This window comes from Aptenodytes patagonicus, chromosome 20 (genome assembly GCF_965638725.1).
Source record: "Aptenodytes patagonicus chromosome 20, bAptPat1.pri.cur, whole genome shotgun sequence".
NCBI classification, from domain to species: domain Eukaryota; kingdom Metazoa; phylum Chordata; class Aves; order Sphenisciformes; family Spheniscidae; genus Aptenodytes; species Aptenodytes patagonicus.
Window position 1 is genome coordinate 5,379,006 of NC_134968.1, and position 26,343 is coordinate 5,405,348.

The 26,343-nt window shown below is 43.7% G+C and overlaps 1 protein-coding gene across 1 annotated transcript in view; it reads right to left on the bottom strand.

Annotated features, from left to right (window-relative positions):
• The window catches only part of MYO1D (myosin ID), a 165,691-nt gene that overhangs the window by 78,903 nt on the left and 60,445 nt on the right, over positions 1-26,343 (bottom strand). Inside the window, exons 15-16 of the mRNA XM_076356932.1 lie at positions 18,983-19,149; positions 14,293-14,500 (exon numbers count right to left, since the gene is read on the bottom strand). Of these exons, the coding sequence (XP_076213047.1) occupies positions 14,293-14,500; positions 18,983-19,149 (375 nt within the window). The remainder of the gene's footprint in view (positions 1-14,292; positions 14,501-18,982; positions 19,150-26,343) is intronic.

A 26,343-nucleotide genomic window follows, 5' to 3' on the forward strand; every position in this document is an offset into this window, starting at 1 on the left:
GGTAAGGCTGAGCCAATCCATCCCTCAACTTGTGTTTTAGCGTGTCAAACCGACTGTAAGCCTACAACCTCCAACACTTTATTCCAAGATAGAAACCAGTCCTCGAAATAGTACGAAATCACCCTACACCCCACCCCATTCCGTGGAACATTTAGCATGGTGAAGACCAAACTGCAGCTGCTAAGTCCCATACGGCTGAGAAGCAGATGGAGCCCAGCTCACTCCTACACTGTACGTTGTATATTGTTGGTAGGAAGAGGAGGAGGGGAATGATCCTGGACAGCAAAGTAAGAAAACGAAGCACAGCAAGCAACTAGGGGAACAACTCAACACATGCACGGTGACCGAAGGCAACGTGCTCCTTATCAGACCCCAGCCCCTGCCAGGAGCCACCCTCCTAAGGAGGGTGTGGGAATAGAGACTATTTCAGCGGTCGACGGGAAGAGCCGGGGAAGCGAGGCAGGACACGGGACAGCAACAGGAAAGGTAAGAGCAGGAAGCCCAAAAAGCAGTCGCTGTAACCGCGGCAGAAAATCAGCACTGCTGTACTGACCTGACAAACAAAGCCGGCAGGAAGAGAAAGCGCGAGTTAAACGGTGAACAGTGGACTGGTACGGAAAATCTCAACGCTGCATGCATATAAAATAATATAAAACGCTTTCCTTATTTATTCTTTGAAATCATTAGACAGATTGAGGGAAAGCAGCACCCTCTGCATCACATATGCTGTTCTTAATGATCCCTTTCAGTGCACTCAATTGTAATTGTTGTTTTAGTTCTATATAGCCTGCATATCACCAAGAGATACAAGAACGTTGCTGTATAAGGGGCACCAGAGCCCCTGAGAAGCTCAGGGCTTCCTGAAGCCACAAGCTAAAACCAACTTGCACAGGGCCTGGATTTCACCCAAAGTGTGCAAGGCTGATTTAAACCTAGCATTTCTATGTCTGAGGGCATATCAGATTCAGAAACTGTATGAATTTGACAGAATCAGCAACTAGGATGAAATACTTGAGCATCTAAAGAGTACTGAAGTAATTTTCGCCCCTTTATAAAGAAAAGTGAAGAAGACTTGGATTGCTTGAGACATTTAAACATAGACTGAAGTGTCACAAAATGTACCTGCGAGGAATGCATGGACAGTAAACAAGATAAACTGGGTAAAAACCTACTGCCAACTTCTCGTTTTTTAATTCAATAAGAATAGAAATGAGGAACAAAGGGTTCCAGGTCGCAGCTGAACAACCTTCTGAACATTACAAAGGATCTCAACAAAAGAACGTGCACGGTAAATTTGTATAAGCTGCTAAAAACTTTGTAGAGCTTCACTTCTGTCAGTTTTTCCCAAAAACATTTTGAATTGTTTTTAGATACAGAACAAGGTCTTGATTTTGCTTCCTTGTGCTTGAAGTAGGCATGCTCTTGAGGAAAGTCTCTTGCTGGGGTTATTTTTTACACCAGTCAGACATCTGTGGAACAAAGGCGCTGTAACAGATTGCCCCGATGTTGTATCAGCTGCATCGCTGCAGAAATTGGCTTCACAGCAAGAAGTGTCACAATTACTACAAACACTAGCCTTCCAAATCCAATTATCCAGCCAAGGCATGCCCCCTGGCTACACACAAGCAGTAAACTATTAATGAAAAGCATGTCCTCAAATCAAGTTGTCATAACTGGATAACCTCACTCCTAGTAAGGACCTTCCTAACAGCCACAACGGCAGCTCCTCCCAAACGTAAGGAGAAAGCCAAAGATGGGAAGAAACTTCTCCCAGGGAATGGGGTACAAATATCTTTAAAATTAATTGTTTTTCTGGGTCGATGTTTTTCTTTTCAACCAGAGGGCTCATTTCTGCTTAAAGCAGTCCACCAGTGATGTTGAACTGCCAAGGCAAGCTGACTGCCCGATGGTCTAGCAGTCTCTTCCAGAAACACGGGACAGTTCAAACCTACAAATAAGAGGAGGCTGTCAAAGCAACAAACTGCTCGTTCAGCAGCTACCTTGTGTACTCTGCATTGTGTAGCTGTGAGCAACGGGTCAGAACCACACACAAGACAAACGAGGATGCTGGAGTGTTTCCTGCCAACACACTCCTTTCTCAGACTTGGACATTGGAGAGCACTACCTCTCTCAATGCACCTTTCCAATTCGTCCCCCCACATCCAGTTCGTAACTCAAGAACACTAAGCACTGTAAAATGAAATAAAAAAAATCAGATTTCCAGAGCTAAGTTTATCATAGCATTTAACAGATTCTCATGTTGCAAAAGCTACTTTTCTGTTCTATGCTGGAGGACAATGGTAGAGCCGTGGCCAAATATGGGAGACCAGCGTACCAAAAACCCAGCAGAAGGAAGATCTGTGCATCCAGGATTCTCCTTCTTTCTTTTGGCCCTCTGTACCCAAGATGTTGTCCAAGCCATTTTCATATATATTTCAGAAAGGATTCAAGAGCTCACATGCATCACCTTTCTGAAATTCGACAACCAGTGAGCAGCTTTCTGCTTGAACTTAAATCAAAGCTACACACCAGCAAGCTGGTAGTTTCAGCACTTGCATTTAGCAAATCTTGCAAGGACAGGGTAAACAAGCCTGAGAATCGCAGTGCCCCGTATCATTCCTCCTACAGGCAAGAATAAAATGATACTTCCTTTGCCACCCTTCTGGGGCTTTCACTTCTGGTTAACGTGGCTTCCCATAGAAATGAGACTAAAGAGAACCCTGTCGCCATCTGACCTCTTGAGATTGCCCCAATATCTTAATCTCCAGCCAGCTTCAACCAAATCTGACAGAGGAACAGAAGACTCAAAGAGGCAAGTCCATACATCTTTCAGGAAAAATCAACAGCAGGGTAGAGAGCGTCTCAAATTGGAGTGACATTGCTGGAAACGCCTCAGAATGAACTCAAGAGCCATCTGCCTTCTTTGATGTCCAGATCCCAACCAGCACAGGCGAAGCTCCTACCCAGGCAGAGCCACATGAGACTGCGTGCCAAGCCAAACAGGTAGAGGATACCAGAAGGATCTGGCAGTATTTCTGGGAGATGAGAAGGTGGAGGTGTGTGCAGGACACAAGGGAAGGACTGGAGGATACGATGAGGAAGACTGGGGAGTACTGGCAGTGAAGTGGGCACAAGAAGAAAACCGACTGCCGTCACTGTGGGGTGCCAGCAGCGTAGGACAAACCCAGAGGAAGCCAGGCTCACAGAAAAGCTTGTTTGATGACAATTTTCAAAGTGACACACTGAAGAGCAGACTCCAAAGCAATCGATTTTGTCATCAATTAGTGCAGTGCCTAGTGACCAAGCAAGAGCAAGAGACATCATGCAGGCCACGCTATGGAATAGATTGTCCTCTACAAGAAGAGCTGCCCAAGGAGACAAGGCAGGGCAGGGTATAGGAAAGGGAATAACCAGCAACGTGTGTTGACTCCACAAGGTGTGTACGCAGGGAAGGGGACCATGAGCAAATTAAGGACTCAAGAGCAGAGACTAATAACTATGGTTATGCTGAAAATGGAAAGAAAAGGAGTTTTTAGGCTTTGAAAAAAAACCCAAACAAACAACAAAACAAACAAACAACGTTCCCCCCATCCAGTCCCCACCCATGGTCTCTCCTCATCTCTTTCAATACCTCTCCCTTCTCCTCTATGCTTTGTCCTCCTTAAAGGTCAGGTGAAGAAAAATTAAGAGGGCAAGTGAAATTATGACTAAAGGGCTAGGAGGATGGACAGAGAGAAAGGAAAAGGTTGGAAAACAAAGTCTGGACAACACAAGAAATTCAGTCAACACTCCTGAACGTTAGAAGGCGTATATATTTCTATGGTTGCTTCCAGTGAAAAGAGTTCCTTGCTGTTTCCTTTACCACAGTCCCTTTTACTCCTCCAGTTACGGCCAGCGAGGTGGAAGCGACCACTGGGACCACGAAGAGCTCCAGACCAAGAGAGATCCTCCTGCACGGCAATCCCATCGGTGGTCCCCCTCCTCCCAGCGTGGCAGCTGCTTTGGCAGCTTCTGAAACTGGGACTCGCACAAAAAGAAATAGAGCATTCATCCAAACCAAGAGTCATATCTTATCTTACGGGAAGTACTGAAATCTTTTCTGAAGTATGTTTAATTTACGTGTTTTTTGATTAAAATTTAATAAATTAAAATTCAAATGAATGGAAAAGGAGATACGCACGTGCCTTTAGAATCAGCTTAAAAACCTCAGTGAGCTTCTGGCAAAGTTTCTAAGATTAAAGAAACCTAACGCAGATCAAGTCCATTATCTTAGCAGAATATAAACCCTATATACCAATCTACACATTACAGGCTTGTTTGCAGACTGCAGTCTGCTTCCAAGCTCAGAAATTTCCCATTAAAAAAGGGGGGGGGGGGAAAAAAAGGAAGAAAGAAAGGAAGGAAAACAATCAAATGGGCCCTGCAGAGCACAGGGAAAACCAGCAGGCCAGACAGGGTGGGCCCAGAATGCCGAGATCACCTCCCTTCCATGGAAAAAGGGATAATCTAGATTTGACCTAGATACTGCAATCTCTATGAATGTAGAAGAAAACCCACACAGCACGCAATCTAAACATATGAGCAAGCAAACAAATGCCCAGAATTCAGCAACCAAACTGAGCTCGTCTAAATTAAACACCGGTGTTATATTTTAGAGCAGTTCTGCAACTAACTAAACCTTGGAAAACTATTTCATGCTTGCTGTAACACAGCACACCTCCTCCCCCTGGCCCTCCTTCACACTAGCCTGAACTGTTTCGTGATCAATATTTCATGCTGCCCTAGCACAAGCTGCCCTCCAGGCACCCAAACTGAAAAGAATAAAACAAAACCGAGCTAGAAATTCACACAGGCGTGAACCTTCCTGCACAGCTTTAAAGGATCTCAAACAGGAAAGGTTATTAAATATTTAAGTCAATAGTGCAGCGCAGAAGCTACATGCAGTTATGCCACAGGGTCCTCTGAGGCACTGCAGTTTGAATAAATGCTCAAATCTGAAGCAAGCTTTAATTATACTATACCTGATTGCTTCTGAAAGGGGTCATCTCCTTGCAGAGCACAGATATGATGGAGTGGCTCATATTCACACGCAGCACCCACCGGGTGCTTGCACACACCACAATTTGTGATCTGCGTTTTCCCAATTCAAGTAAATTCAGATCCCATAGAAGGTTTGAGGCAAACGGTTTTAAATCAAAGCCTTCCGTTCTAATAGATCACATTACAGAGCATATAAACAGCGAGTGGGAAGAGCTGCTTAATTTACTAAATGCTATTTTCTCTTTTCACATGAGTCAGCTGAACAATGTTCATTCTATCATTCTGCTTAATAGAAACAATATTCCACGAGCTAGGAAAGAGAGAAGGGTCCCACTCGGAGATCAATTAGATTGTACTAACAAGACCATGTCCAAGAACAAACATAAAAATTATCAAAGGAATGGTGGCTATAAGCAAGTCGCACACGTGAGACTCGCGCACGTACACACGACGCGCTGGATGCAGAGCCCTAACAGAGCCGGTCTGGGTTTCTCCTGCAGCTCCTTCTGCAGCTCAGCAACGGCTGCAGCAAATGTCGTGCTGCTGCACCCATCTTCCTTCGAGGCCCAGCCTGAGCTACTGCTGCTGCAGTTCAGCCTGAAAGCCTCAAGGAAGCTCTTTGCCATCCTACTCACAAGGAGTTGCCAGGTCGATTTGGTGCCCTTAGCAGTGCCCTATTGGCAGTGCCCCACTGTCCTGACAAAGGGCATCCTATCACTCCACCCTGGTTGCACTCTCCAGAATTTCCTGCCTCTGGCAGTGACCAGGGAAGGAAGATGCTGGGAGAAAGGAGATAAGTTTATATGAACAGATGAAGAGGACTGCCAAAGCTCCTGGATGAAGGAAGCAGAGAAGTTTGCAATCACCAGAATAAGGCTGCTGCCATTAGAAGAAGGCGGGAACCTTCTCTCGTCCCATGAAAATTCAAGGTAGAGTTTTTCTTGCTGAAGATATCAAAATACAGGTCATTTCATGATCTTCAATGTTTTATTGCTGGTAAAGACTGCAAGGACAACCAGAAGCACAGAACAATCTCCAAACATGGAGAAGTTAAATAAGCTAGGACACTTCTCTGTGGGAAAAGAGGGCCGAGAGGGGATGTGACAGACGTTCACAGAGTCCTGAGCAAAGTCCTGCCTTGTTGGTACAGGAATGAGTGGGTATCAAGTGAAGCTGGCAGATACAAGGACCCAAACAAAGCAAGATGTCTCCATGCAGTGGTTAGCTGAGCTTGCCAAAGGCAGCTACAAAACACAAAAGCTGGTGGCACACATTTGAGGACAAGTTCAGGGAAGAGAAACCCAGCAGGTGTTATTGAATAAAAGAACCCCCATGCCCAGCTTAGGTCATCCCAAGTCCAAATGTCTGAAGGGACTGGGAAAGTATCAAGGAGAGGCATGATGCACACTTGCCCTGCTGCTGTCCTCCCGAGGCACCTCTTGGAGACATGACTCTGGTCCCGACGGACCTTCAGTCTGATGCGGCACAGCAGCTGCTACAGTTTAAAACCCACATCTGTTTAGTGAAGCGGCTGAGGATTAAGCTCCATCTACATTTATGAAGTTGTGATAGCAATGTTCTGCCTTTCTAGAACAAAGAGCAGATACAGGGAAAATAGAGCCATGGAAAGACCTAGAAAACGCTACTTACCTTTGTCTAAAGGACACAAATACCAATAAAACATGCATTTCTACCAGGGAGGACAGTTTTAATCATGGTGGGGAAAAAAATCCAGAAATATTACAGCAAACACAGATCGATCACTATAGGCTTATTTTTGCCCCAAAGCTGCATAACCAATGTGAGTAGCTCGCTACCCATCCCCACGAAAGAGTGGCAAACCCCCTCAAAGGGACTGTGGTTTATACTGCAGTGTCCTGTTGGGAAAGAAGATATGCACAGAAATTGTCTGTGCATCTCTACCTTATCATAGGCACAGTTCACGTGATCCTGGTATTTTTACTATCATGTTAAATTAAGATCTTTTCCAAGTTAAGGTTGCTGAATGCTATTCGTGCTTGCTTTACTTTACACCACACTGGCAGTATTTCTACAGTTCAAACAAGGCTTAAAGACATCTCGAGGCACAGCAGATCAGCACCTTCTTAAAAATGAAAAGCTCAGGCACAACAAAAAATAATTCCCTTCCATGAAAACAACAAGGAAGCATCAGTAGCAATGGTTGCAGAATCTGGTCTTCCCAATTTGTCTGTGATACACATGAATGAGCATGAACGCCCCCCAAAACCGTGACAGGACAGAGTTAGAATCTGAAATACTCAATTTACAAGATCAGAACTACAAAAAGTTTGCTTAACAAACAAGGGACCGCAGAGATGTTTGCCAAAAGAAGCCTGTTCAAGAGGGGGGAAAGAAGCCACATTTGAGACTGGGATTTCCAGAGGGACACAGGGACGCAGCATTCCTCAATTCCTCTGATCCACCAGGGAAAGCAATTTAGACTCTTTTTAAAGTCCTTCCGACATGTTCTGCAAACTGAAACCAAGTAGAGCAAAACCTGAACAGGCAGGACGGAGCGAGCAGTGGCCAGCATTAACACCTAACTGCGGGCTCTGCAGCTGGCTTTGCAGTCGTCACTTACGAGAACTTACAAGCAGCGCTGCAAAAAGCCCAAGCCCAGGACAAAGCGTTTACAGAATCGGGCAGTTACCTGCTCTGCCGCTGGGCGTTTTGCTTCTGACTGGGCTTACTGAAGTCGTTCATGCACTCACCACAGCACAAACATACTCTCTGTGATGCTGGCAACAGGCTTGGGGAAGAGTTTGGGTGGGGTTTTTTTTTGTTATCGTTTTTCCCCACACACATGGGAGTTAACAAACCAAGTTTTAAGGTGACTCTAACAGCCATGAAGCTCAAGGTCTCAAAGCTGGAACACGAGAGTCCTGGAACAGGCAGCTGCCCTGCTATCCATATGTTGCTGGACCATATTTTTAAATATTGATGCACATACACAGTATCCTCTCTCCTCCTCCCTTACTCAAGAATAAATGGGTATTTACATTTATTTAGATTAGAGCATGTTTTCACAGCATTTCCTGGAGGAGGAAAAAGATAATAAGCAAGTATCCAGGTGCCCCACTGCATCTGCTTCCGAAAGGGTAGGATCCAATTCTCCCCTTTTTGCTTTCCCCCACGGGCATGTCCCTGACTCTCCTTTTTACCAGCATGAATGTTCATCTGAAGGAAGGTGAGCTGGTTGTGGAGCTAAACTGGCAGAAAATAGCCTCTTCTCTTTTTTTTTTTTGGTAGGAGGTGGGATTTTTTTTGTTGTTTTGGTATTTTTTGGGGGTGGGGCTGGGGGGTTTTTTTGAGTTTGAGACGCCTCAATGCATTCACTGGAAGCAGACAAGTGATGCTACTAGCGCAAGGGAGGCAAGCAGCATGGGAGAAGCAGCCGGATCAGTCCGCTGAGAGATCAGCTTGGCCATACTGGCAAGGGGCACTGTCAACACAGCGGATACATCCAGTTCTTCATTTTGCCTGGTCCTTCACAGCACCCACGTACTGCGCCTTTGGAAGGAGCTACAGCATCTCCTTTCACAGCTTCTCCCTGCCAAAGCCTCTCAAGATCAAAGCCTCCGTTCACGGTACAAATCCACATGTAATTATATACCTATTTCCACTTATATTCAAAACTTCACAAAACACATTCCCTCAAGATGGTAAATGCCTTGAGTCCGGATGGCAAACGCATTGCATCACCCTTTATTTGGGTCACTGACCCAAAGCCCTCATCTGATTACTACTGCCCATCCATAATCTGACATGAAAACGCCGCCTTTGTCAGAGTGAAAGCTTCCCTTTGTGGTTAATGCCTCCCACCGCACCATGCTTCAAGGGCTCATGGGGATGGAGAAGAAAGGGAAGGTGAAACATTAAATATGACAAGTCAGCCACGGTTCTTTTTCTGCTCTTCCCCGCCGGGGTTCGGGGAACGTTGCCATGGTGATTGCAGCTGCGGGGCTGTGAGCGACAGCTCTCCCGAGAGCAGCCTCTGCAAACCCCAGCGCCCGCGGCGAACGCAGGCACGCTGCCGGAGGATGGACGGGCACGGAGAGGCCGCTCGGCCGTGCCATGAGGATGCGTTAGGATACCCACAGCAGGCACCGGGGCCAGCGCTGCCTCCTTCCAGCTGCACTGACCTCCTGGGCTTAGAGGGCTTCTGTGCACAAGGATTTTTGTCCGAGGAGGTGCTGGGCTGCAACGCAAGGACAATTCTTGCTTCCTCTGCATTAGGCAGTAAAGATTTAGTGAAGCAATTACCATATGCAGCTGTACTGGTCTGATAAAATTACACTGAAATAGTGCACTAAATTATATTGACAAGATACATCGTCTTTGCATACCGCACGTGCCGGCTGGCTGGGCTTTTTTTCTTGAACAAAGCGTTATTCTGCAAAGCTAATGAGTATGTGGGAATGTTTCCAAGGGCAGAAAAAGCAATGGAGTTTAATGGCAGCTTTTTTTAATTTTATTTTTTAGTTTTATTATTAACATTAGAGCTGCTCCATTTGCATTCATGAAGACAATCATATAGATGGCAAGACCACAGGTATAGTAAATAAGCTCGAATGCACCACATAAAAAGCAGTGATGTTCTCAGCTGGTGCTTCTAAAATGACCATTCGATTTGACTCCGACAGCGATGTCTCCATTGCCATATGGGTTTTCTAATACCGGACAGCTCTCACTTGCTAAATTCTCCTGGAGCCAGCAAGTTGCCACGGTTAAATCACATCACATCTGCTTACTGACTTGGTTCAGTCTGAAGTAAAATCACAGCCTGGAATCCCACTAACATTTTATTAGAGAAGAAAAAGGAGCGTTGAAGATAAAGCTACAGGAGAAGACATCCAGGAGACATGGAACAAAAGAAAGTAAAATCACCTCTTAAACTGGAAGTCAGTTTTAATTCAATTTAACTAAACTTATATGAAGCAAATTCTTATCGTTGCTAAACAAAGGAACCAGCATTATTTTACGGCTTACAGGCTACTCACATGACGAAGCCCTTAGGATAATTAATGAATCTCTTTTTGAAAGTCTTGTGATTTGCATGAGAGCAATACACCACATAATATATATCATTAGAAATGAAGATGTACATTTAAAACTACTAAGAAACAGAACTGCTATATGCATTATATGCAGATCCTTCTTTCATTTAAAAGCATTCCTGTGCAAAGAAGAATGTTATTGGACCCCAGCCTGTGATCAGCTGCTTTTAAGGCTACGCCTTACATTTTCCCTCAGTTTTTATCACACAAGTGCCTATTGTCACAACACCACATTTTATCTCCAGTTGTCTTTTCCTTTTCCTAAATTCAAATTTGAGGAATTCCAATGCAACAGAAGGCTCAATTATTTTTTTAAAGCAAGTTAATCTCTCTCTTTCCTTTTAGATATAATCTTGTGCCTCTCAGAAGTATCACAGTTTGCCTTACTCGGCCTTTGATTCTTACAGGCAAAACTAAAGTAAGGAAAATGCAGCAAGAACTACATTTTCGTGTGAGTTCTTCATGAACAGTTGAAAGCAAGTTGAGAACAGAAATTAAGATACAGGCAAAATTGCCTTGATGTTTTCAGAGTATAGTGAAGGCCTCTTCAGATCCTTACTCTGATTTCATTTTTTATTGTGCTGATTGTTCCTTTTTCAGCACTGCCAGTCTCCAACTGCCCCACCTACTGGCAGCAGTGATCTGATAGAGCAGACAATGAGATCTAACAGTAAAACAAGAGAAATACAGAAAACGGAAGAAAAATTCAAGCATTTTCCAGAGGGATTTAACACTGTACAAGGTATCCAATTACATACCTACAGACATCAACCCAACACCTGCTCTTTCGTTAACGAGCCGTTCAGTAAGCGTTTAGATTCATTAGTGTTTCTTGTCTTGAGTTGCAAGTTCCAGGACTCTAAAGAGCTCCTCTCCATCACTTTGCAAGCATTTTAGAGCCTGGTTGAAGAACATCCAGTACGTATAAACAGAGATACAGGTGAACCGCAGCGGGGCTAAGCTACAGAAAAAGAGCTCTGGCCATCCAGTTTTCTTCAAAGTCTTCAGTACTTTGAGCACTTGAGAAGGAGCTTGTCTTTTCCCCACAAATCTTTTATTAGGTGAATTAGAATCTCACGAGATTTCTCAGGGAGGAATAACAAAAAGATGACTCCACCTGTCCTGTTTTCAATACTTTGTGCAGAAGAGAAAGACATCTCGATGTAGACTTATATTAGTCCCTCTCCACTCCAGGGAGAGGAGAAAAAAGGGAAGGGAGGTTTGTGAAGCCATAGGGCAACGTGCACCGGGAATTTAACTTTTGTCACTTTTGCTGATTGTCGCAATAAAAGAAGCCCCAAAAGCACTATAGTTATTCTATATATAATCCAGCATGCCTGATGCCACACAAAACCATTACAGCAAAATCCCTTACAGAGCCAGAGAGTTGATCCATTATTCCTAACCATGTACTTACCTTCTAGAGGCAAAAAATCTTTAGCCCTGCTCTCTTCCAAGGTTGTTGAGCCCAGTCCAGATCACAGCCCAGACTATATAATTCTGAAGTTTCCACCTAAAGGAAAGGCCAGCAAACTCACAAGAACTGACATGTTGCTGTCAACATTGTGCCTCACACTGTTCGGTGGATTTTATCTGAAGGAGGAGCTCCAGTGCCCACTTTGCAGTGAGAAATCATCTGTTTCCACAGCACAGACAGGCTGGGTCTTTTAAATTATTCTCCAGTAACCGCACCTTTCAATTGCAAAAAAGGTCACCTCTCAATTCCTCAGACATTTAACATGAAAACTGGGGTCACCTGGGAGCAAGGCGTCCCCCCTGCAGCATTATTCAACAAGGAACTCATTAGCTTGCCTCATACCACTATGGGAAGAAAGAGAGACTCCAGATGAATGGCATGACCCAGCGAACTCACTGAATGCACCAAGTAAGACCAACGTGCTTAGAAAAGAGGCTGCAGACAGGGGAACTGCTCCCGAGAAACCAGAGCGAGCACGGTGGAAGTGCAACTAATAATCCAGCAAAACGTTAACAGAGGTGTATGAGGGGGGCCCCACAGATCAGCCCCGTTTCACTCCAAAAGAATAAGCCAGAATACGCTTTTGGAAAAGTATGCTGCCATTTCCAGGGAAGAGACCTGGAAGAAGATGACGAGTAGTCCAAGAAAGCTGCTGTGAAGCTCATCAGCAGGGCAAGCAGAACACTGCTAAAAAAAAAAAAAAGGAAAGAAAACGCTGAACCACAAAGCTCAGAAACAGGCAGGTCCTGCACCCTTTAGGCAGCCTGAGCTCTGCATTTCCAGAAAAAACCAATCACATATATATACACAAAACTTACAAAATTCCTTACTAAAGATAAACCATGCAATCCGGCACAACAAATACCAACAGAGATGCAACCCTGGACTTGACACTTTCTCCTTCCATACTGGTCAAACTGTTTTGCTTTCCAGAAAGGGAACCAGATCACACACATTGTAAACACAAGAAATGTGAGTGTTTCACAAACCTATTCAAGCTTGCAGTGGATAACTTTTCCTTCAGGGTCTTACTCTTCACCAGAAGTGATTCAGTCCATCAGGTTTAGAAAGTTTGTACAAACTTATGTTAACTGCATAGCTTTAGAGCAGGCTTTTTCTCTGTGAAGTTTTTATACCCATCTGTCAGCAGTTTCTATTTCTGACGGGCAAAAAGGGTTTCAGAAGTTCTGTTGTTTCCCGAGTTCCAAGAATGACAAAGGAAAAATGCGTTTTAAGAAAAACATTTCCAAAAATCTTGAACTAGTCAACAATCCCTGTCAGTTAGGACAAAGTCAGTTCCACCATTTCTGCAGCTGTGAAAGTCAGAAGCTGTTGCTCTTTGCTAGACAGATCACACTCATACAGAACACAGTTTTCAGCAAGTACTAAAACCAGCTCTTGTATTTTTTCCCCTCCGGTGTATGTTGCTTTTGAGGTTACAAACCCAGCTTCTACTGTGTTGCTCTGGCCCCAGAAAGCACCTAAATGATTTAGGAGCTAGCCAAGTCACAACAAACTCCCGTGGCTTAGAAGAGTACCTTCGTAAGCGAAGTCTGAGAATGTGTTTGCCCTGAAGTCACAGAATGTAAAATTATTTATCCTAAGGGTAAAACCAGAAAGATCTCGAGCCCAAACCCCACGTACAGAGAGGAAAGACAAGCACACAGGTCCTGTTGCACAGTGTCTTACACGTCTCGCCCTTTGTAATGCTAAGGGCCTTCTATTTTCTGTTCTGTAGACTGCCTTTCCCTCTGTCACCCTTTCACCCAAGCTGCTGGGGCAGTGTTTTCCAGAGCCTCTGCAGCAGTGTTTGCCCTTGTTCCTGTGCTGTAACTCTCCTAAGGCTTGCGCCTGCAAACCCCAATACTGCATGTTATAGCAGGTTCTTACGGGAAGCGATTGCCGCTAGTGTGCAAATCACCCCCTCTTTCTGTACCCCTCGGCTGTATTTTTTGGTTTACCTTAGGGGACTCAATAATATGGATGCTCAGAGCTTAATAAACCAATATGCACGAGCATCTGCCCCTGATCCTTGTACGCTCCAGTCAGCACTAACAGTATCATAAGAAAAAACAATAGGGATTTCGCTCAGGTCCTGATAAAAACTCAGTAATTAATGGAATGGTATGATGAGAGAGATCACGTGCTGCACCAGAAAGGACGCTCTGGGAGGATGCTCATTTGGGGATCCTCTCCCTTCTCTTCCTAGCTGGCCACTGTGGAGAGTCTTCCCTGTCCCTTTTCTCAATCTGTCTTCCCCCCTCCCTCCTTTCCCTGCACCCCCAAGAGTTTTACCATTAGAGTTGACGTATGCCATCAGCTACGGATCCACTAATAAAAACTTTTATGCATGTAAGCCTGTCTCAACATCCATTGTGAATCACTCATCCATTCATCCATAAAAGTTCCTCTAAGTTTCTACGTAGCCTACTTCCACTGAGTAAAGAGCAAGTTTTTTAAACAGTATCCCATAAACTTAAAGGTCCTACAGCTCACGGTACCTCACACCACATCAAGACTTCAATGCAGCTACAGAGAGCACTACTGAAAGAGCTTTAAAAAAAAATAAGCAGTAATCAAACTGCAGTATTCTAGAATTTGTGCGGGCTTGTCACTTTTGCAAGTGAGCCTGAAAAGACAGCAAAGGTGTTTTAAGGAACTTGAACTGAGGTTTTAATGCAGTAAACTCAGCTTTACCTTCTGTAGGAAGAGGACAATCCTCACAAGCATCTTGGCATGCAGTCCCTCCAAGGTGAACAGAGTTCGAGGCGTGCGGATGAAAATCTTGGTCTTGCCATAAGCAACATCGTGCTGAAATCCATGACACTCTATGAGCTTCTTCACAGCATCTTTGTCTGAAGGGAGGTCATGGTTTGGCCAAGTGAATTCCGAGATCATCTTGTACCTGGAATTACACGGTACAATTTACAAATGTAAACTTGTCATCTAGATTCTCAAGAAGGCCAACCTTCAACGCATTTTAGAAATAATTATGATCTAAATTCTAATAAAACTGATTATAATTTTATAGAGAAAAGCCTCAAGACATCCTGTGTAGGAATCATGATCCTCAAAATCCAAGGAAAATTAATATGAGAGGCATGATTTTGTGAGACACTGAAAAAAAAAACATCGTGAGAAGCTTACTTCATCAACACCGAACTGATGCAACGTGACAAACTTCACCACTGTTTTCCTGCAGATTTGGCAGTTCCATTATTCACACTTTCAGCATTCAATTTTAATTTTTTTTGCGAGGAAGAAAAGCTTTGGTTTGCTCACATTCTGCATAAGAAGCCAATTGCAATCAATTTTTTAGTCAGAAAACCTAGATTTAAAAATTCTGCAAATAATGTTCTTGTTCATCATTTTGGCAGCCATTTCTAACAAATTTTATTATTTACCAAAGCAGCAGATAGTTGACTGCCACAGTTTGTGCAAACACCACTACTGCCTGTAATCATTGTTCAATCATTCCCTCCCATCCTTACTCTCCAGACTCCTTTTGACACCGAGAGAGAGAATGCAGATTGGAACTAAGACAACTACAAATCAAACACGAAAATAACTGCATCAGACTCTGCTCTCTGTAAGATTTACCATCCTTGCAAAGTGCTGATTAGGTGAATAGACGTTTGCAAAAAGCAACAATGAATTTTCTGCATAAGATTTATGGACATAATCAAAAATGTAATAGACTTTTTCACTGTGATAGTACCTGCATTCATGTTCTAAATAAAACAAGCATGCAGCAATCTTAACCACTTCTCTATTTAAAAGCCCACAATCCAAGTCAAGCATCAATCTCAATGTTTTAGACATTCAGAATTTTCAGCTACTATTAAATGGATGCAGCAGTAAACCTTTTTACTGGGGAGTGGGTGCACTGCAGGAGTCACAAAACAGACTAAAATGAGCCTGAATGGAAATACATCACACTGTGGCTTTCATTCATGAAATTAGCCTTTCTGAATAAGCTGTCGAAGAGGGGAAAAAAATGGAGGTGTGCACAGCGTCTAAGCAGGGAACACCATCAGTGTGAGGGTTACAGCACGCAGACTAGGGATCTTACCGATAAACAAAACAGATATATTAAAAAAACCCTCTTCAGACTCACAAAACATTTTGCATTTATACTTGGCTGGCAAAAGCATTCCTTCTCTCAAATACACATACACACAGGACATAAATATTTTACACTGGTTTCTCTTTCCTATTCTCATCAGGAAAATGTTCCTGCAATAATTAATTCACTGGGAAAATCTTCCACCTCAAGACATTTGCATCAGGGGGGTGGGGGGGGAAGACAACCAGAGAGGCAGTGCAAACCCACGCGTTATTAGACAGGCCTGCTGCGCCGATGGGGCCAGAAAAAAAGGGGTAAGATGTCAGAGAACTGAAAACCTGCCCAAAAGATGTTAAATTCTCTTCCTCCTTTACAACAAAAAACAGGGCTATGGTATTTAAGACATCCCGAGGCAAACTGACCACCTGCCTCCTAGCCCACAGGTGGTGGGACCGGCGGTGGAATATCGTGGCATCCTTTTGTTCCTCCCATGGCACGTGCAGTGCAATGCCACGAACTCCTTCCCCGCAGCAGACAGCACGATGTGGATGCCACAGCAAGTCAAAATCCCAACCTCGCTGCTAATTATAGTGAGGCAGAACCCAAAATAAATCTGCTCACTGACACCACAACCCTTCCCCTCTCCTGCCTGAAGATCTCGACAGCTTTCAAGGTGACTTATACATTAAACATCCATTTCTACACCACCTTTGTTTCTCCTTCTTCTTCTCCGTACTTAGCTGTAGAAACACCCGGCACACGTGAGGTTGCTACTAGAGCTTACAATTCTCAGTACAGCTCTCCTAAGAACCAAGATTTTTGCGAGCCACTGAATTATGAAGCTTTAATGAAAAATATCAGGTCTGCACGTGAAGCAGGGCGATACTCTCCTCTTACCACCGTGCGGTTCGCAGCTATCTCGGTGTCGTTTACACGCTATGTTTAACATTGCCTGGAAATAGGCATGTGGATGCCTTCATGGTGAAAGTGTTGGATTACGCTCACACGCAGCCGTGCCTGCAGATGCCTCGCAGGCGCCGCGCTTCCCCCTGCCCCGCACACATACCCCTTTCTGAAATCCAACCAGCTTTTTTTTGATAGTAAGTTGTATATTAAAACAAAATAATGCATCACGTCTATTTAAGATCCACGGCCCTGACATGCGTTTCACACAACTGGAAGTTGTAGTTACCAAGTGAATGCACAACATCTCTTGGTCCAACAAAAAAAATATTTAGATCTTACTTTCTACAAATTGGTAAGGGCAGACTGGTTTGCACAGAGCTCAAATTAAAGTCCTCTTCATCTCAAGGAAAGCTTGAAAAGGACATTTATTAATGGTCTTAACTGGGCTTCACTTCACTTCCTACTGGTAGATAGGAGATATCAACTACCTTACAGTATTTTAGGGCTAAATAGCAACAAACTCTTTTCCTACAGAAAGGAAAGTTATTTTTTTATAGGTTTTTATATACACACGTACACACATATATATAAAAAAGGCATGCATGCACTCATATATTTTTATATATATGTATGTATGTATGTATGTATCTCTTATCTATATATATATATCTATCTCGATATGTATCTCCTGTCCCCTCTAAGAGGAATCAACAAAACAAAATACAGCTATCTGTTTTGGGCTCAGAAAATCTGAAAGCTTCAGGGCCCTGTAAGGGAGTTAAACATCTGTTTGTGGGACTGAACTTTTGTACTATCTTTTGCAAATGTAAGCAAACAGATGGCAAAGTTACGTCCCAACATCGCCTCTCGCTGAGTTACTCTAGATCTATCTTAAAATGTGTCCCACATGCACTGCAAGAGTCCAGAGCCGAAGGGCCTGGAGTCTCCTCCATGTTCCCAGTCCCCCAATAAGCCTGTTTAATATAAAGGAACAGAAATCCCTTGTGATCCCTGTTCAAAAACCACTCAAAAAAAGTGCGGCTTGTACCACAAATCATATCCCCCAGCCCCTGTAAGAGGGTATGTCTCACCCAAAGACAAGGAACAAAGAATTTTGGAAAAAATAAAAACAATATCCAGGCCAGAAGAATTTTTGTTTTTTAATTTAGAAAAGTCAGTGCAGACCGGACTCGGAGCAATACCGCGATATGCAAATACAGTGTCTGATACTGTACACTGTCGATGTTTAATCCCACTCCAGGGTCCGGCAGAACAAATGTTACAATAGCCCGAAAGCTGTACCAGTTGCCATGTGCTAATTTGGTTTAGTGGCTGTAAACACCACTTCTGGCCTTAAGGTTACTGGAGCTCATCAAACATTCGTTACAAACAAAGCAGCTGTTTATATTAATAGTAATTACACAAATCTTAAGAGTAAATTGTAATGAATTCCACATGTGAGGGCGAAAGCACGCTCTAACCACTGCATAATGTTTAAGAAAACTGATACACAGCACTGTAGGCTGTATTTAGCAAGCCAGACCCTTTCATTCCACTTCAGGTATCACGAAATATCCAGACAAATCTCCACTGTGAACAGCCAAAGATCTTTCAACAGCACTTCGTTTCTAATGCATGACATCCCACCTGCTTGAATAGTTTAATTTTTTTATACCCTCACGGCCTTTATCTCACCTGATTCAATAACAGAAGTAAAAATCAATTCATTATTTCATCAGCCAGAGGTTGAATTCTTAGTACCCATGCTAATTTACCGAAGCCTTAAGACAAATTTCAATCTAAAACATTTCATTTGTCACAAGTCTGGGAGGAATTAAGAGGGCAAGAAGTATCAAAAACACGTTTTAATGGGGTCATGTTACTGTCCCTTTTTCAGACTTCAGTTTTAAAGTCTGGAGGTTTCCTGCTGCACACGTATAATGTCACTGTGTGCCATCAAGCACTTCCCAAGACACACAATGTCTGTCTGTCTCTCTTGCTGCAACAATTAGACAATGTTCAGAGAGAAAACAGAATTTAATTAGCTCTGGTTTTAGGGTTATGCTCTGGGGAAGAACCTCATTACACATTCCTGCTGCAGAGAGTAATACAGCAAATGAATTTTAGCAGAAAAGAAGTTGAGCCTGAGTGCCACACAGGCACCTCTAAACACATCTGCTGCCACAAAATGAGAGCAACCAGAGTCCGTGTTCGACTCATGTTTTATCACACCCAACAGCAGATATTAAACCAAACACACCACCACCCATATGCTCAAGAGGGAGGATCAGAAGCCCAGAGGACTTAAGAGTTACTCTTCACTCAAGGGGAGACAGCCAAAGCACACACCTCATTCCAACGTCCGAGTTGTCCTGCGAAGAGCTGAACTGAGTCACGTGCCAGCACCCTCCTTACCTGTGAAGAAACTTCTCGTATGTTTGGCGGTAGGCAAAGCCTGCTCGGCGGACTCTCACGTTCTCCAAAAGGCCAAGGTATTCAACCTGATGCCTGCAACGCTCCTCGTCAAAAAGCTGTGGTGACTTCTTATCGTTGGGCTTAATGCAACGGACATAATAGGGTTCCTAAGGGGACAAATCAAACCACGTTTTACTCAGAAAGAAAAAAGTCTATGCAGACACAACTGTTTCCTCATGAAAACACTGAGACGTCAGTCCACCCCAGCCATCTGAATGAGGTTTGGTTGCTTAGCAGGAATTACGAGGTTAGAACAGAAATGACAAGAGTGGCACATAACACGTTCCTCCCCTTAGCACACCGCAGTGACATCTGTTACGGGATCAACGTGTTACTCATTCGAGTTCGACTGGCCTTTGCTATACATCAGAACCAGTTCCACATCCCCCTTCCCTACAGACTTTGACAATAGCAAAGCCAGCCTTCATCAAAGATAGAACAAACAATGTAATTCATTGCCCTGATTGTCGGATATGGCTTTTCCAGTATCAACATCGAAAAGCAGCACGGATTGCTCCATAATATTTCAACTATGCTGAATCAAGTCCTCTAAAGCCTGTAACAACATGCTGTCACTGAACACTACCCTGTGCAGGACAAAACCCAGCTCCCTTCCATCCCAGTTCAACACCACAAGCACCAAACCCTCCACAGGACAAACACAAGCCACCACCACGCGAGTTCCTCTTTCTGCACCACCTCGGACTTGCAGGCGGCAGAGAACGTTGAACGGGGACCGGTGGCTTTACTCCACCCGGGGGGTCCCGTCCCGCGCCGGCTGGGCTGACCCTGGATGGTCAGGTGAGAGTCCCACAGGGTCGCACACCTTTCACTGCCAGCCAGCCTGACCCGTGAGATAAGCCCCACATAGAGTCCTGCTAGACTGTTTTGATGTTTACTTTTATTTTTATGAGATGAAAGGCAACTTTCATTTAGGCCAACATGGTCTATAACTAGCACCAGCTTGTAAGGGGTGGCTGTAAGTCTTTTAAACTTACATACTTTCATCACACTGGGTTTTAAAGTCCATTCGTTTCTTTCTCTTCATTGTTAGCCCTTGCTATCCCACTTCTAACTTTATTGGTGGGGGGAAAAGCAATTAATAAGCGTCATAAAGGCCCACCTTAGTTTTTCAAGGTAAAACTGTATTCTTATAACATTAATATATATTATTTTTTAAGTAGCCCTTGCAAAAGGAGTGCCATATTCCGCAGGCTGGCAGAGCCTACTGCCCACCAAGTCTCATCACTATCCAAGGAGAGAACTCAAAAGAGGATCCCAGTCAGCTCAGAAGGTCACAGTATGTCCAGAGACTTGCTTCAGAGGACGTGTCAAAGATGCACCTAAACTGGAGCATTTAAAAATTCAGTTCACAGCAATGATAACATTATGATAAAGGGAGATAAGCAGCCTGTCTGAAATCTTAACATTAGAAGATGTCAACTTTCATAATCACAACTGATAATTAAGAATGAGATTTCAGCAATTTTCCCCTGGACTAGATGAAACAGGTGGCTGTGAAACCATCTGTAAAACTGCTCTGAGTAACCAGAGGCTCCTTCTCAAAAGGGAAACCCCAAGGGTTCTCCAAAGGAGTCTGTTCTGTTCCAGTACTACCGGACGGTTTCAACAGTGATTTGAACGAAGGAGTACAATGTGGGTACTAAATCTGCAGGCAATATACAGTTTCAGAGTGCAAGAACCCACCATGTTACCAAATGGGAGGAGTGATCTGGAAAAAAAAAAAGGGGTGGTGGTGGTGGTGTAATTTAGTGAGGACAAATGCAAAGTTCCGCATTTAGGCAGAAATAGTTGTATAATAAAAGAATGAAAAACTGATTTGACACTAGTGCTAAAAAAAGATCTAGGACTTCTAGCTGAACATGAGTCAAGTTCAAGTTTTTCTAAGGAAGTGGCATAGGAACAGGAAAACTGTAAGACAAAAAAAACCAACAGATTTCTACTTATCTGAACATCACATTCAGTTTGGGGCACTGCAGTTCAAGTGGGATGCAAAGGGTGGCGAGTCAGTTCAGGGAAGAACAAGACAGACCAAAAATCCAGAAAATGTGACTCAAAGGCAATATGGTTTTAGTCTAGAAGGACTAAGGAACCACATAACCATCCTGATGTTAATGTATTTAAAGGGTAGATATGAAGAAAAGTAAATATTCAGTTTTAGGACAAAAGTACTGGCATCAGGAAAACAAGGAATGGGAGCAGAATGCCTGCAGAAAGGAGGGGAACCTCCATCACTGGAGAGGAAAAGCCTGAACAAGCATCTGCAAAGAGAAGATAGAGGCAGAGGTGTCCTCAAACAGGAGACGAATTAGGTGCATTCCCAAGGTCCCCTTTAGCCCTATTTTCTATGATTTGTCTATGATTTAGCCCTATTTTCTGTGATTTTAGGTCACTTACCTAATCTCAGGATAATATGAAAGGCCCAAAATTGCTATTTTCCCTTCAGTAACATTGAAGAAACAGGATCATCCTTGACTATCCTGGCTAGTCCTGACATAACCTGGAGGTATGCAGCACCAACGACAGGCACACGGAGCTTCCACTCACTAATGAGTACGAATAGGCTGAATATGAGTAATGAACAGGCTAAGATATGCAGGCCTTGGAAAAGCAGACTCGTATCCTAGAAACTGATACGAGCCACTGGATCTTCTGGGGAAGGTGTTGGACTGGAACGTTTCCCTGCTTTCTTAAGCACGCCATCGGTAGCATCAGGCTGTGCTGTTCTCCTGGAGGGCTATCCTTGGGGTAGGAATATACAGCACCGAGGAGAGCGAGCAAAATCTAAGCCAACCACCCATACAAGACCCTCCACGCAGCCACCCAGGAGTGCATAAGTAGGTATGGGGAGTGTGTGGGTAAACAGAAGGATGAGTGGGCAACTTCCATGATGTTCTTACATCATCTCCCTTCTCCCCTAGTGACTTCATCTCTCCCCACAAAGTGCATCAGGGGTAGCTCTTTCACGGTCTTGCTTGGCTCCTTTCCTTACCAGGGAGACCGAGGTAAAGCTGCACGCAGTGGAGAAAACTGCCCCGCTTCCAAATAACCGGCTGAGCCCCCGGCTAAGGCAGTGCTCTCTTCATCCTGCTCTTCTTTTCATATCCTCAGAAGGCGGTGGGCTCAAAAAAGGAAGGAACACTGAGGACACAGCTTCCCCGGGACACCAGGAAGCCAAGCAACAGCTCTGTTCTGTGTGAGGTCTTCTACCGAGGTCACCACCACACTGAACACTTTCTTCTGCCACGGTAATTCAACACAACACATACCTATTCTACTTGTTCTCCTTTCCTTAGGGAGAGAATGGTGAAATATGATGTGCTGGTACAATTTAAAGAGTTTTAAGAGATTTATATATTAACTTTTTTTGCTTTTTCCTGAAAATTATCTTTGCACTGAAGGTAAGAAGGTTTACAGGGGTCTCTATTCACTCGACAGTCTCCTACCAGCTCTCAGAACTTGCAATCTGCGTGGGTGATGATTTTCCCTTCAGTTGCAGAGCTTGGCTGTGCCATGGGAACGTAGCTGTCACCAGCGCTCTTCACGCTCTCTCAGACATTGTGTGTCAAACTATGAAGGTAGAAGCAGCCCTTTCTGAACTTCAAATCAGTGTTGAAGTAGGTTTGACATGGTCATGGCAGCTATAACTGATGAGGAGTAGGAGTTTGCTGGACCCGACGCCTGCAATTTATAAGCTCTGTATTGTAATCTCTCAGTTGTAGGGCAAGAAACAAAGGCCAGGTCATTCATCTGCTAGAGCAAGTCTCCTATATGACTGGAAATAAGCTATTTAGGGAAAATGCAGGATATCGAGATAACTCCCTGAATTACACCTGAACTTAGAAGCTGTGAAAGAGTCTGCGGTTGTGAAGGTGAATGGTCTGCAGTTCTCCCCATCCCCTCTTGCTAATATTCAGCTTGGGCCGCTTCTCCATCCACACGTTAGTCACCCTTAACGACAGACCTATCCCAGGGTTAGCAACAGTCACTGACATCAGAACGATGCCGGACCATGCCAGATCTGCCCTCAATATCGTTGTGTTGCATCTGATGTCAAGATGAATAGAAATCCTTTGATGAGGTTGATATCACAAATATTCCACATTCGATCCACACAACTGCAACATCTTGAGAACACAGGAACCAAATTAAAGAAGTCATTAGGAGCATGACGTCAAGCAAGTGCATCCCACCCCTCTGCCTCAAGGGAAATGGTGTCGCTTGTTCGTTACTGACATTACAGTTCACAGCTATTCATTATTGCTAATACATAAACTCCCCTCACCACTGCAAAGCTGCCCGCTTGGGTTGTCATACATGTCTTTGCCATTCAAAAATGCAACAAACCTCAATGCAAAAAATCAGTGACTTCAAGTCCAGCACAAAGAGGAGTGACTGTATCTGCATTTGATATCAAAGGCAGAAGTCAAGACGCTGCTTTCCTTTTGGAAAACAGAAATAGGAAGTTGCTGCACAGACAGGAGATCATCTATCAGTGCAATTACAGTGTAATTAAAGCCTCTCAGCAACGACAGCTACTAGGGTAAATTCCAAAGTAGATTATTCCACACTTACAATCCCACCAGCCTCAGCTCTTCAGGGGGATAATTATGCAGCTCCCATTATTGCACCATGAGGCTGTCAAGCCTAGGAGCTGCATTTTATAAATGGAAGAACTGAAATACAGAGACACAAAGGCCCCAGTTCTGAAAGCTGTTCAGATGCCTAATTGCAACCGATTTTTTTTCTTTTTTTTTAAATCAAGCTGAGCAATTTTTAGATTTTTAAGTGTTAAAAAGAAAACAAACCAGTTTAAAGTCATTGCACCCTAAACAAACTCCTCCTTGAGAGATTTCTTTTCCACAGTTTATAGCTCGTTAGATGAGAGAAGGGATAGGACACAGGACTGACAAATTTGTGCTGAATATATCCAATCAGTCACAGCGATGACACTATAAGTCACTAGAAATGAAGCCTGTCAACCTGGATAGGAGAGGAGAGGTATGGAAGAAAGAAGAGTCAGACAAAAGGAGTTACAGAGAAGGAGGGGGAAAAAAAGAAAAGAAGGAAAAAGAGATGCATGTCCAGAGAGAGTTCCTAGAGAAGCTCATTATTTACAGCCGTGTCAGCCAAAGGACTTCCCGTGTCAGTATTTAAAAGAAAAGCCACCCAAAGTAATCCATCACAGAAAGACCAAATCCTCAAGAGAACAGCATGGGCAGTAAAACATGCTTGAGAAATGTTACATGGCAACTCTGTAAAGCTAGTTTTTGTTTTGGTTGGTTTGTTTTTGGAAAAAAAAAAAAAAAAAGGCACTTTTTTCTACCTACCAGAGGCTTCTGCCCAAAAGACTCTCAGTTAAGTCTGGAGGATTACAGTATTATTGAGATACCAGTACTAATAAGGGCCACTTCAACTCAGCATCCTCCAAAAACATATTTCCTGAGCCTTCATACTTGTATGGACAAGCTGAAGTTAAAACCGTATTTGTGAACAGCTCCTGAAGTGTTAACAACACTTTTATGCTGCTCACCCTAATGGAAGCATCTGACACCCTAATAACCACAGCACCTGCCCCTTCCTCTCAGGAACCGCAGAGCTCTGCTTTATCACCGAATTCCAGATTTAAACCAGAATACCAACAAAACAGAATTTTAAAGATGGTTATTTTAAATACTGGAAAAGTTAAATAACCAACTAATGCTGTAGGTACTCTATTCACAGGCTTTGAGCTTTGTTTCTGATATTAGTATTATTCTTGCCCACCAAATTAGCGTTTTTGGAGACTATTCCCCCAAATGACAGGTTTAAAGATACTGTTGATACTGCCAAAAAACCTGCAGTTTTTTGGGAAGGCCAAATGAGTATCAATGAAGAAGAGCTCTCGGACTGCCATTCTGTTCAAGGACTGTAGAAACAGAGCACATAAATACGGTTTAAAGCAGTTTACGGAGAAACATTAAAGAAGCAAGAACAGCCCAGGTGGAATGGGAGGCCAGGATGAGAAAAGCAGCACTGACTGCATTTATATACTGGGCACACTCTGAGAACGTTAATAAATCACCAGCTCAAACTACAACAAAAATCAAGCCTATCTTCATCTTGGTGTTTTGAGAAACAGCTGAGAAAAACATGAACTGATATTACCTCTCCCTATGGAACCTTATTCCTCTGACATCCGTAGACCACAGCAGCTAACACCACTTGTGCAATGCTGTTTTCAGAGAGCTGTTTTCATCAGCTGTTACCACAGGCTTCCCAAAAAGAGTCCTGCAGGGTCCAAACCGCAGTCAGACACGTAGAGGTTGTCATTGTTGATCCCCAGAAGTGCAACTCCGGTCCCAAGTTAAGCACGGGAAAAATGAGTAACACAACCCAAGGGAAGAATTACAGTACCCGTAACTGCAATGAGTGGTGGCCCCAAAAGAGACAGTGGTTTTACCAGCCCAGGAACAGCAACTGTTCACCAGCTCTCCAGGCCCCAGCAGAAGTCAGAGAGCCGAGACCAGTATCCAAACTGGCAATGACTCAGAGGCAGAGTATCCCATTTATTTGTGCATAACCAGTATCTAACAAAGCATAGCTTGAATGCCCAGTTATTAGCTTGCTAGTAACATGCACGTATTATTAACTGCCCGAAAAGTCACCTCAAAGAGATCCTCAGGGCACAATGGCCAACCAGAAGCACTATCTCTCTGCAGTCTGTTTTACTGTTTGAAGTACACAATGATTGTGTTCAGGACCCTTATCTAAGCTACCTCTCCTTTCTAGGACACACCAAGATTTAGACCCTTTAAAGTAACATAAGCTTGACTTCAGGATGGGTGTCACCAAATTTTGGGGGTTTTTAAGATGTATAACAGCCAGGCCCTCCACTAAAAATAGCTAAAGCTCAACTACATAACGTAGTTTGCAAGCTTAAGTACCTACAAACACTGTTCTGCAAGGAGCATTGGCCTTGTAAACTTTTAAACAGCAGGCTCCAAAGTGCGAATTTCACCCCCTTCGTTCCAGCCCTCCATCATGCTAAAGGCTGGCCATAAAACACTGCACAACCAAGACAGCCCTTGGCTCCTTCCCGCTCGGCCTTGTTAAGTCCTGACAAACACGGCTGTTTAATGAGAGCCTTCCCTTTAATGCGATCCATAACTCTCTGGGAAATACAATGCTCTAAGACAATTTTCTCCATTGCTGTTCAAGAGAAAATCAGGAAAAACCCAACATCTTCAATACAAGTTTCTCAATGAAAATTTAGGGAAGGTAAAGAACAGGAAAGGTGT